Below are 12,857 nucleotides of genomic sequence, written 5' to 3' on the forward strand. Positions count from 1 at the left end.
GTGTGTGTGTGTGTGTGTGTGTGTGTGTGTGTGTGTGTGTGCGCGCTGGATGTCACTGTTTAAAGGTGAGTAAACAAGAAGAATGCATGTTTGGGGTTTTTTTAGGATAAAGGAGGCTAGTCTATCCAAGGCCAATTTGTCTTGACCTTTACTTGGCCTCCCCTCCTGTCCTTCTTGCTTTTATTTATATCATTGTTAGGCTCTTTACTCCTTTCAAGGATATTATCATTTACTGCCTTTCGCCTCACTCTCAGTGCTGCCTAAGCCTCCCCCTGCACCCCGAGGGCTGTGGTTAGAGAACAAGGCAGCAGTAGCCCAAAAGGCTAAGCGAATCCACAGAAAAACAGGATTAAATGAATTTATGCTCTCCCAGTCAGGAGAAGAGAGGGGGGGTGGGGGTGGGGGGGAATAAAGCTAACATGATTTCAGCCCTCCTCACCTCTCCCTGACTCCAACACAAGTATTCTACCCTTGGGCTGACCTCCACCGCCAGACAGCAGTTCCTCTAAAATGGGGCCCCTTTCCCAGTCCTCCTCTAACAACCCCTGCTTCCTTTTACCCCCACTACAAGACCACGGCCTCTCTGATTCAGGACTTGGAATAGAAACCAGAGTAGGGGAAACATAAGAAGACAGATCATCCTGAAAACCCAGTGTGTGTGATGTGTGTGTGTGAGGCAGGACAGCTCTCCAGGTGTGTATGTAAGTTTGCATGCTGACACTGAATTTCCAAAAGCTTTATCATTCAGCGCTTTATGTCCAAAACTTTTTCATTAATCCATGTGTGGAGGATAAACTTATAAAAAAGCCGCAGCACTTTTTCTGTGGTGTCTTGAATTAAGTAAATTATAGCCTTTTGAAAAGACAAAACACACACACACACACACGCATCTTTTCCATCCTTGCTTGAGGGTGGAGTTGCGGTTTCTCTTGCCTCGGCCACAGTGAGCCTCGGTGTCTGCTCAGCACACAAACTGTTTCCTGTGTCTCCTTGCCAAGCCAATCAGATGACAGAACCAACACGGTTTTTGCTTCAACCAGTTTTTACACACAACGTGGAAAAAAATACAAGACAGAGTCTTCATTGATTTGTGTTCAGGCTTTTTTTTTAAACTGTTCTGGTGACCACGCACGGCATAGAGGAGTGACACACCATGCATTATTTATGTGTCTATAAATGATTTGTGTATAAAAGGAGCTGGCTGTTTGTCATTGAACGGTACATAAAAAAGCACATCACTGTGATATGGAAGCTGTGAGAAGCCCTTGAACATTTCCACGCTACTGCATTGTGCATAATGTAGGTCTAAGTTCGTAAATATATTCCTTCCGTACTGTCGAAGCAATTATTGATGATTGAACTCTCTTGGATATGTTTACTGGCATAAAACATACAGGGGTCATGCACTATTCACTGGCTTACTGGGACACAGTGACTATGGCAGGCAGTCACACATGCAGACGTGACACAGGCAAGCAAACGCTCACCCAAGCATGCGCGCACGTATTGTTTGCACAAGTTTGTGAGTGTACATATAAACAAGGGCCAACTATGTATTCAGTTATCTGCTGATGTGCAGCAGAGTATGTACAATTTTGTTTTCTCAAAATCTGCAAAAATTCAAGCATCTCTCAAAGGGAAGATTCTTCTGTGTACTTCTGCAACTGTGTTACAAAAAAAGACTTCAGCCTTATCAAGTCATTTCATCTCAGATTCATACCGCATGATTTTGTTTCTTCCGAGTAGAAATAAAGTAATCTACCAGCGCGCAGTGCCGCTCCCCCTTTTTGTGAGTCTAGAAAATCAGTCATGTTCAAGTGTCTCAAACAGGACTCAGGTAAGGCAGATTGTTGCATTAGAAACGTAGATACTTCATTGTGGTAAAAAAAAAAAAAAATGGTTCTGAAAGGGCTAGAATGTCCTTGCCACGTTGCATGATCAGCATATTTTTATATTTTTACAAATAATTGACAAAATGATCTTTCATTCCATTGCAGTGGCTAAGAATTGGCTCTGAACCCATTTCAGTAATATTAAAAGTTGAAAAATTAAAGCTGCAATAATAAGTGTTTGGCCACTCAAGTGCATGAGTTACTGAGAACAAGATGAAAAACACACAGTCTTCTTTTAGTTCTTGTTTGGTCTCCACTAACCCTTGAGAGAAAACATGTCTCTGTAGCGGCTTGATCTTCCACTTTCTTCATCAGTTAGTTTTTAGTCTGCCATTTATGTGCCAGTAGGGCACAGATGGTTTATCAGAACTTGTTTGCCCTCATCAGGTGCCCGCTGCTGCTTCAAATGTGACTGATGATGAAAGAGTCAATCAAGACAATAACTGAGATGTAAAACCAAAACAATGAGCTCAGAAAGACTAAAGGTAACCCCAGAGGTGGGAGGTTAGTCACTACGAGTTAAATGTTTCATATTACCCATAGTCATTCGATTGATTGTGAACATGAAAACCATCGATTGATCCAGCTACGAACTCCCCATGAAACGGGAAACAGAGTGCCGTGCGATTATGCATATTAACGTGTTTCCTGAAAATACAGCAAACTAGGGAGAGACCAGCCAATAAACGTTACATGCAAGCATAGAGGTGGTAGAGCCACAATAATGGTGGCTAGTGCTAGCTGGGCTTACAGTGCAAACACGGCAACAGTGCTTTTGTGATGACACTTTCCCGGGCAACAATGGCAGGACTGCGTCGTTGCTAAAACGCTGTTATCGGTGGTAACCCAAAGAGGTAGCACAACCAAAACCACAATAATGACGCATACATTTAAGTGAGCTTGTAGGTCCTGTGCTCCAGTCAGTAAGAATGTATAGGAGAGGGACTCAACAATTCGAAAAATTTTGTTTTATTGGACACAAAATTGGTATGCACCGTTGAGTGCAGGACGAAACATCAATATTTTTTGTCATTTCCAGGAAATGATAGATTCTAAATCATCAGTAAGAATACCTACAAAATAACTTTTTTGTCATTGTTGGGGCACACACTTGCATATATGTGACAACAACAGAAAACTAAATTCTTTCTTAGTAGTCATAATTGTGCAAGCTTGCAATTCTGAATCTTTCTTTGAACATTCATGTGCTCTTGAACACATGCTGACATTGTAAAAACAAAACAAAAAACAGCAGTAGTGACCGGAACCAGTTTTGTTACATGCAGCCGTTCAGGAGGAGCGCCAGCGAGCCAAGGACAGAAATGAGAACGAGGTGGAGTCCACCAGCTGCGCCAACGAGGACATGCCCGTGGAGAAGATCCTGGAGGCCGAGCAGGCGGTGGAACCCAAAACTGAGACCTACATTGAGACCAACCTTGGTGTGCCATCCAACTCGGTGAGTTGGTATTTTTATTCATTCTTCTGCAAACACTCAACATACTGTGTAATCCTGCAACAAGTCATCACTTTGTGTTCATGTTCCTGACCATTAACGCACACATATTCGCAAACATACATATGATGGGTTATTTGATTATATTTAACCTAGGAGCTTGTGGGGAGCATATTTTCACTCATATATACTCCTACAATGATTAGGGTATAATAGTAACTATTCTCTATTCGCAGCCATTAAAACTTGACTAGAAATTAACTGTAAAAAATGTATTACAGTGTGAACACAGCTTCCATTGTAACTGAAATAAGCGGCTAATGTACAGGCGCAGTAAAACACTCTGAGCTGTCCTGAGGGAAAATAACGGACTCACATTAATCATGTGCCTGTTATTTTCATATATAAAAACATCTTATTGTGTATTAGGGATGCACAATAATATAAACACGTCATCGTTATCAGCCGATATTGGCTTTAAAATGAAATATCAGAATTGGCCAACAGACCAATTTCTGCAGATATCATAAAATTATTGTTTATTTAAATGGAGACTGGTGGGTTTGGCAATGGTGATTTAATTTATTGTTGAAACTGTAACTGTCCGATGCTACTGCCAGTAAAACATCCAACAGAGAAAGTTAAATGTTTTTTCAGATTTATGCCTCATGGCTTACACTTTATTTTCTGCTTTCCAAATTCCCCCCTGGAGCTGTCCCACCATTTTCCACACTTTTTACAGCTGCTTGTAGCTCTTATATCTCATTTGCTGCATTGAATGGCAGTGGAGAAACAGCACACTTTAAAAAAATCTTAGTACATACATATTCTTGTCATTTTTATGTGTAAAAGTAGTACTCATCCAATTAGAATTGTCACGCGGATTAGAATAGGGACACACTTTTGAAATGCGTTTCATTTTCTTCAGTGAAAGAGCTTTAATAAACCTTTTGAATGTTTGTGTTGTGCAGTCTAAGGCTGACAGTTTGGAAGTTTATCAGTGCTGCCTGCTGGTTGAGATGGGTGTGATTACTGTTTGTCCTCCCTCTTTTAGTCCCTTTGGAGGTGACTGGTTTACCTGTTCACCCAGTATCAGCTCCTTCATTCAGCTGTGAGCTTCCTCATCTATCCGCTCAGTATCAGCTGGGCACGGTGGGCTGTCTTTGACACAGAGGAGCCTAACAGCAATGAATAATGCAACAGGCAGACAGTTCCTGAAAGCATCCCACAAAGCCTCAGCTTCCTCAGGAATTCTGCTGGAACATGAGAAACAGAGGAGCTGTGCAGCAGCCTACCAAAGGAGGCGGTGGGGGAGGAGGGGACACAGGGTGAGACTGAAGGAGGGAGGGGGAGAGGAGGAGGGCTTCTTTTGGGATTCATCTGCTTCAGGGGAGGGAAATGTCCTATGAAGTAAAAGGTAGAAATGTGAGGGCTGTTATGTGAGTAAATGGGAGCTATTTTGGGGGGCCAGATGGAAACGTAGGAGATGAGCATTGACATTAGGGAGAGGGAGAGGGGAGTGGGGAGTCACGCGGGAGCGGCTGGCAGCTCAGACACACTAATGCACTGAGTGTGTTTGGGCTCAGCCGTGGTGGGTCCCTCGATGCCCGCTGCCTGCCTGACACCACGAAGAGACTTTCCAAAAAATCTACAGAAGAGATGAAAACAGCACTGATATCCAGATCTACAGGGCATTATTTTTACATTATTAAGTAGAATCTGTTTAGGATAATATCGTGCAATTAGCCCACAAAATGTACCAAATTCCCGGCTGTGTGCAAGATGTTTTTACATTACGAAACATAATTTATCAGATAATTTAATGAAATGTTTCGATAAATATAATTCAGTACAGTAAAACATAACTTGGATTGGATCTGTTTCATATTGCAACTTTATATGCATTTCGTAGATATTTTTCCATATCATGATATATATTGACAAAAGAAGTTATCCCTCTTCAGCATTGATTTCGCCCATATGAACCCTGCCCTAATTCAGCATGTCAGTTTTGTGGCTCCCCACTGATGCATCATCATTTTTCAAGTTTCCTTAATATCTGTTCAAGTTATGTGCCATTCTTTATGCCAAGTATTCCTGCCAAGATTTTTGTTTTTGGAAATTTAAAGGGACAGTTTACCATATTTGGAGTATTCTCTTACTTACACTCAAAGGTCCAGTATCTAGCAGTGCAGATAGTTTGGGTTTTGTGTGCTTTTAGCACCAGGAATAAATGTCTGTTCACCCCCGTTCTCTACTGTTGGCCATATTGGGAAGCCTTGAAAGCTTGTTGTCCTTGTAGCTGCAACCTCTGTTTAGTTACGGCCTCTTGCTGATGTTCATCGCTGGCACGCGGCTGTCTATCTGCAGCAATCCATAATCCAACAGTTGAGTTAGTAGTGGCGAGGACAGCAGTACAGAGGGAATTGGGCATTACCAACATATTCTCATCCCAGCTCTTCCAAATTGCCGCTTGAGCAATACCATTCACGTTTACATATGACTTCCCAGGTATCCTCCTGAGTTTGTTGTTCTGGGATGGTCAGTAAATTTAAGGCTGTTAAATGCGTTGTGTCTTTTATTATAACACACTGCCATTTTCACAGTAAATGTACAGTTTCTGCTTGTTAGATGTATACAGCCTTTTTTAAAACAAACTTACAACATCATTAAAACATCTTGTGTTTATGGTTATTTCCTTGTGCAACAATGTCGTTATGTTTAGACAAGAAAAGCACATGGTAAGGTTTAGAAAAAACATCATGGTTTGTCTCAACATTCATGTGTGAAGTGAACAGCGGGCTACCGAGTGAACGTCAGGGGTTTGTTTAACCCGTCCACCTCCCCTTTCACCCACCCTATAGGGACTTTCCAGCTCCTTTTATTACATTGTTACCGGCAGCATTTTCAACTGACAAGTGTTATATCGCCCAGCATTATATCATACTGCCAAGACAGGTTTTTCCAGTTGCATTATTAACTGGTGCCTCCTGGTCCTGGTGGCGTATCACACAGCTGTGACAGGTGCTGTTCAGCCATGCTGCAGCGTATCTTACAGCCACGAAAGGTGCCGTTGTGCGTCGGTGTCTGACTAAGCGGTATTTAACAAGTTTAGAATGAGAAAAGGCTTGCTTTACACATGGAGAAACTTTCTGTATATAATCCTGGGTAAGTACAGCATTACTAGGTACAGCTAGGCGCAAAAAAACATTATTTTAAAGTAACCCTTTAAACAAACTGGAGCCCAGGATGTTGGCAGAGTATCAGCATTCAGCCTGTCCTGACCACAAGGACTCCTTCTCCTGTGCCCCCCCCCATGAGGTCTCCATTGAGATGCACTGCCCCGTGCTATAATTAATCACAGGGCCCAGGTCATGAGTGTACACCATGAATAGGCCACCACCACTGTCTAATGGCCGGGGTCTGGCCAACCTGAATAAAGTGTGTTTATCTCATGTTGACCTAGAACAGGAGTTAAACAGGCGTTAGTAATGTGCCTTCAGTCAGTCAGGGAGAGGGCTTCTCAGAAGGAGGAGGGGGAGAGGAGAAGATGCTATCGTTTGCGAATCCCGAGGGTGTTTCTTTATTCTTTACCTCTAATCTATGCATTTCCCCCCTCTATCTTCCTGTCTTTGTTTTATTTCTGGATGGCTGTTCCACCGTCTATGTGTTAATTTATATGAAGGTTTAGTTTCTTATCTTTTTCCAAGCTTAAGGCAGAAAGCGTTGCTGTTATTTAGATGATAATTAGCTGATGATTCATGCCCCGCTTCAGCATAAGAGGACGGTTTCTTTTTTCAATCTAAAAAAGTGGGGCACTTGAGCAATTCATTTTCATACTGATCTGTGTGAGGACCCAAGTTTCTCCCTGTTGTCACGCTAGTATAGTCTGGTTCAAGCTGAATAATGAAAAATTGAAAGGCAAATCTTTCGTCTCCCCTCCTCAAGTGATGAAAATTTCATAGGACAGTATGCAAGCCTGGCATTTCTCTAAGTTGCTGGGATGATCGACCATGGCGGGGGAAGCATGTGTGGCTATAAACCCTTTGATTTGCTGCGAATGAAGACAGTGTTTTTTTTTTTTTGTTGGTTTTTTTTTTTGTGGCAGGCATTTAAAAAAAAATCAGCCAAAGGGGCTAACATCCTATAACTCAAAATTTCTTCTCTCACTCTCTGCCTCAAGTTTTTGCCCAGGCTTATTTAGCGGGGATCTTCACAGCAGAAGAAAAGGAAGTAGCTCTAACAGTTGAGCTGGGAGGTATTCCCAGGTGCACTTTTGTGCTTCTACACGGAGGTTAATATTATTCCCTCGCAGGTCACAGCGGGCTCCTCCATTGTAGCTCGATCACATCCTAAATGCTGTTCTGTGACTTGAACAGTAAGTACAGTAATGTGATGCCGGAGGATTGTTGCAGGAAAGTGTAAGCTCCTCTCCCCTGTCATCTCCAACAGACATGGGCAAAGAAACCAGGTCAGTGTAAACACAGCTAAGATAGCCATACAACATTCATGAGGCTTGCCATGTTTAACGAGAACCCTGGGACTTGTATGAGGAGGGGCGGCTGGACCGTGGCACACACTGAAGCCCCTTTTTGTTGGTCTTTGTTTTGGCTGGGGCTGCTTCTTTGGAATGAATTAGCTGGATCTGTTTATGTGGGGTTTTTTTTCTTTTTTTGAGGGGGAAGCGCAGCTCACAAAAAACTGTCGCGCTGAGCTGCGGCGTCCACGTCTCCCACGGAGATCAGATGCTGAAATATTCATAAGATGCCTGTTTTCTTTTTCCCCCTAAAGAAAAAAAAGACGACTTTTAGTTTCCAAAACAGTGTAGGCTTTGTGTCTGGTTGAAGTTTTTCATATCTGTGATCCTCTGCAGTTAGTGTGAGTTTCACACCGTGGGGAGAGAACGTGGAGGAGAGGGAGGGCTAGTCTTTGGCCTGCGTGTTATAAAAGGGAAAGTGTGAGTGGAGGGATGTTTTCTCCTTCATCTTGAACTAATCTTCTCTTGAGAGCTGAAGTTGATGTCGGGATCCTCTGAGCTTTTAGCATCGATCGGTGGGATTTGGTTGGAGGAAGTTGGGGAGAAGTTGCTGACTGTTTTTGTCAGAGTGCGAGTTCACACAGGGATACTTAGAATTTAAGGATGTTTACTTGATTTAAAATTATGCACAAAAACGTTTGCACAAAGCCTTTGTTTACACACATACTGTAAATATCAAGGGATGTGCTCATGGGATGATGGAAAATTACTCGTCAGAGATTTGACAGTATTGTTTGGGTTTTTTCCCAGCCATGATGGATTTTCATTTTAGTTAGTCAGTCATACTGGATATGTGTGGCATTTGTATTCCAACAATGCTAATCAACTCCCTGTTGGTCAGAAAATAATGTTTCCAATTGTGATGTATCAGGACAGTGAAGGACATGCAGTCATTGTCTTTGTACCGGCAAATATAAATTGCACACAAAAATTAGCATCTTCACAGGAAGCTCCTTACGTTCAGCAATGGACACACAGATGATACCTTTTTCTTTTTTGTTTTGTTTTGTTTTGTTTTATGAAAATACATAAAGTCACTTCTTTAGGATGATACAAATATGTTGTCATTTTCTTTAAGCGTGGCACTATTTACGAGGAGAGAAAAGAAAAGAAACACTAAATTAATAAAAATCCAACGCTCAACTTTATTTATACAACACTTTTCAAAAGACCACTTTCAAAGTGCTTTACAGTTAATAAAAGTGCATAGTGGTGTGTAAAAAAAACCAGCAAGCAATAATAGAAAGAAAGAAAGAAAACAGATTAAACGAGAAATAAAACCAAAAGGAATCACAAACAACAAACTTATAAAAATAAATATGCATATATTAGAAGGTTTGAAAAAAATCCTGGTGAAGAAAAAATTGTATTAAAAACAGCTTTTAGACCACAATATGTTCTTAAATCCTGTCTGCAGCCTTGTTCAATGGTAAATGTGCCTTTACTTGATTTTAGGGGAACAAGTATGCTTCTAATCCAATGTAAATGTTTTTGTAAAGTGGCTGATTGTTCTGCAATTTGAAACATTTCTTAAAATTAAGCAGCAGTAAATGTTAAACAGCCACCAAAACTGAAATGACACTTAACGCTATTTTCATCCAAAGTGAAGAGATGGCACTTAAAGCATTTGCACTATGACTTACATAACATGCATTAAAATAATAGATTCGTCCATGTAAGATCCTTTTCCGTCTTTTATGCTCATCTCTCCTGAAGGATGAAATAGATCTAATGTAGTGAAATCAATGAAGGATTGAGGCTTTCTCCTTGGTTCACCTTTATTTCATGGAGAAACTATTCAGTGTTCCTATTTTAGGCACTAAATGGACAATGCCGTCCATTAGCCAGCACAGTCCGCTACCAAGAAGTGCTTGATTTTATCATTCATCATAAACGCATGATTTTTTTCATACTCAGAAATGTTGACCTCAAATAACAACCTTTTAAGGCATGTCGCCTGCAGAGACATGACACAGTCATCATTCCACATTTTACAGTGTGTAAATACAAGTAATCATTAAACACAATCATCACAAAGCCTGCTCAGCCTGATAACAGTCTCATTTGAGCTCCTAAGCGCTTGTTATGCTGTGAAGTGTCAGCGGAGTGTCAGGAGGGGCCTCTTGAGCTGCACTAGCTGTCCGAAAGTCTGATTTGTGTGTCGGCTAAAAGGTCCCCAAAGAAAGAGCCTGCGTGGTGAAAGTCGTTTTTCCACCGGCAGCTCTCTGCGGGTATTTCCTACACGAGCTGGGACAGAATCACTGTTTGTTTTGTCTTCCTACTTGCTCCTCTTCAGAGGATATTATTCATAGCATAGTACTCATGTAAGCGTGATATGTGTGTGTTGATAGGTGACTCAACCTGACACCAGGCTCTCAGCCAAAACAGACACTCAGACTAAAACAAAAATATGACACCTTTTTATTATGTGTATAACCTGCATTACTGACTTCCAGATTTGTGTCTGTCTCTGTTTCCCTGCAGCCGAACGACCCGGTGACAAATATCTGTCAGGCGGCTGACAAACAGCTCTTTACCCTGGTGGAGTGGGCCAAGAGGATCCCACACTTCTCTGAGCTGCCGCTGGACGACCAGGTCATCCTTCTACGAGCAGGTCTGTCAAAAAAAGGGCTTAAAGAGATCCTTTGAATCTTTTGAAGTGGGGTTGTGCATTACATACAGTAAACGTCACTTGACACGCCCACAGTGTGGAGAAGCACGCAGGACTACTGCCACAGAAGCAGCAAACCCTATTTTATCCCCGCAAAAAAGTCCCACCAAAAAAAAAGAACACTTCATGTATATGCTATATTGAAAATATTTTCACCGCTTTACCTTGCCTTAGACAGTCTTGTTGGACAGTGCCCCATCCATGTTCTCAGAAAAGCAACCAGACTCCATTGACAAAAACATTGAATTTAGCTAGCTGAACACAGGAGCTGCTGGTCGAATGCTACTTATATCCGTTAGTTTGTGATGCTATTGTGAGACTTTGGTGAATCTGAATTAAACACCAAAATCGCACAATATCACAAACAACTTAACTGATGAAGGCAGCAGTACACCAGTAACTCTCTTTCTTAGAGTAAGGTTCAGTGGCATAAATATTCTAAATATAGTGTATACTTAAACTGATTTTCTTGTATGTGGGGCTTTTAGTAAGCTAAATCTCATTTTGCTGCTGTTCCCAGTCCACAGCAGTACATCACCAACAGACATCTACTGTTTTTCACAAACTGACGAAGTACTTCATACAACCCCTCTCTAAAAGATCTGAACTATCCCTTTTAACAGGATCAAAAAAAAGTCAACAAACCAACAAATAATGACAATGATGATAATTTTATTCCATAATGACCATTAGTAACATATGAAAACTCAGACAAATGCTTTGTTAGTGATTGAATCTAGCCATTGTTATTTAAACATGAAGGAAATGTTCATCATGCACAGTTTTAAAAACAGAATAGATGAGTATCCACTACTGAGACACATCAAAATATGAACACCTTGTTTGTAAACAAAAAACAAGTAATTTTGTTAGCATTCAACAGTTACAGCTTCTGCAAGACTAGCTCTTGCTGAAGAGGAGAGGTTTTATTTGTGTGATCTTGAACAACAGTAGACACCCACTGATATTAGAATATAGATGGAAGAACCCAGAAACATGTTTCAGATGTTGAAAGAAACCCTCGATAAGAAAACACACTGAACTACAGATGCTAGTGCTAGCTCTCTGTATCTGTATTTAGAGAGAGAAATCTACACAAAAAGATTAATCTGGCCTTAACTATAATTAACTGTCTTGGCCATGTGACTGAGGGAGAGTAAGACCCATCAAGGTCAGAACAGCTCATTGTGTGGATCTCCTGTATGCGGAAAAGCAAGCCAACTGCTCAGGATCACAGCAGCAGCCACAGTAAAACACAGCGAATCATGTGTCACCTCTCTTCCATTCACTAACATCACATGCTCGAAGGTCTTTCGGGCTCTTTCAACACATTGCCCTTGTTGCCTGCCTGTCGCTCCAAATTATGCCATTATATTCTAAATCCACCTTAAGGAAAAGAAAACACTATTACACACCCATCCTTAAAAAAAAAATCCTCCCATCATTCCTTATGCTTCGCACATACAATGATGGAGAGACTTCAGCCGAGCAGAGAGAGACATTATTCTGGAGAGCTCGTCTCTTCTCGGCTCTCAGGTTTTCTATAAATAACTGCTTTAGTTCTGCTGTATCACAGATAAAAGCATCCCGGCTCCTCTCATACTCAACTCTGAGGGAGAAGAGGCGAGTGTTGCCAGGCAGAACAGTTAAAGGAGCCCTGTCACTCAAAAGGCAGCGTCTTGTGTCTTCAGTGCTCCCCGTGTCAAGCCCCTGCTTTGGCACATCAAGCCTGTTGTCTTTATTATGATGGCAGGCGCAGTTCATCCCTTTTACACGCTTGTCTCTTCAGAAAGCATGATTCAAATGTCTTCGTAATAACCTGATGCCTGTGTCTGAGAAAGCTGCACGCTTTTACTGCGTAGCTTAATTGATTCATTGGAATTCCCCTCTTTGTTGTCAGTTTCATTTTGCTTGAATGCTGTGTGAACTTTTGTACTGGGATTTGCCTGTTTTTCTCTCTTTTCCTCATACTTTCCCTCGATCCCTCTTACCATCTCTGCCGCAGGTTGGAATGAACTCCTCATTGCATCATTCTCACACCGTTCGATAGCGATTAAAGATGGGATCCTGTTGGCGACGGGGCTGCACGTCCACCGCAACAGCGCCCATAGTGCCGGAGTGGGAGCCATCTTTGACAGGTTGTTATTTCCATATTATTAAATTTTGTGCAACCTCTTCCAGTATTATCAAATTGCATTTTTAAGAAATGGTTTAAAGATTGCATTGTCTTTATTAGTGATTAATAAGTCCTTTATAAATGCTTTATAGGTCAGTTGCATAACTTGTTTATTAATGCCTTATTAC

At 41.4% G+C, this 12,857-nt stretch overlaps 1 protein-coding gene across 4 annotated transcripts in view; it reads left to right on the forward strand.

The window, feature by feature from the left end:
- Positions 1–12,857, forward strand: part of rxraa (retinoid X receptor, alpha a) — a 130,283-nt gene that overhangs the window by 106,293 nt on the left and 11,133 nt on the right. For 2 of the 4 annotated variants that reach the window (XM_042508876.1, XM_042508877.1), the window contains exons 6-8: positions 3,164–3,348; positions 10,367–10,496; positions 12,559–12,691. In XM_042508876.1, coding sequence (XP_042364810.1) covers positions 3,164–3,348; positions 10,367–10,496; positions 12,559–12,691 — 448 coding nt within the window. The remainder of the gene's footprint in view (positions 1–3,163; positions 3,349–10,366; positions 10,497–12,558; positions 12,692–12,857) is intronic. The other 2 variants (XM_042508878.1, XM_042508879.1) reach the window with 1 other exon arrangement.

This window comes from Plectropomus leopardus, chromosome 20, assembly GCF_008729295.1.
Source record: "Plectropomus leopardus isolate mb chromosome 20, YSFRI_Pleo_2.0, whole genome shotgun sequence".
In the NCBI taxonomy this organism is placed as follows: Eukaryota; Metazoa; Chordata; class Actinopteri; order Perciformes; family Serranidae; genus Plectropomus; species Plectropomus leopardus.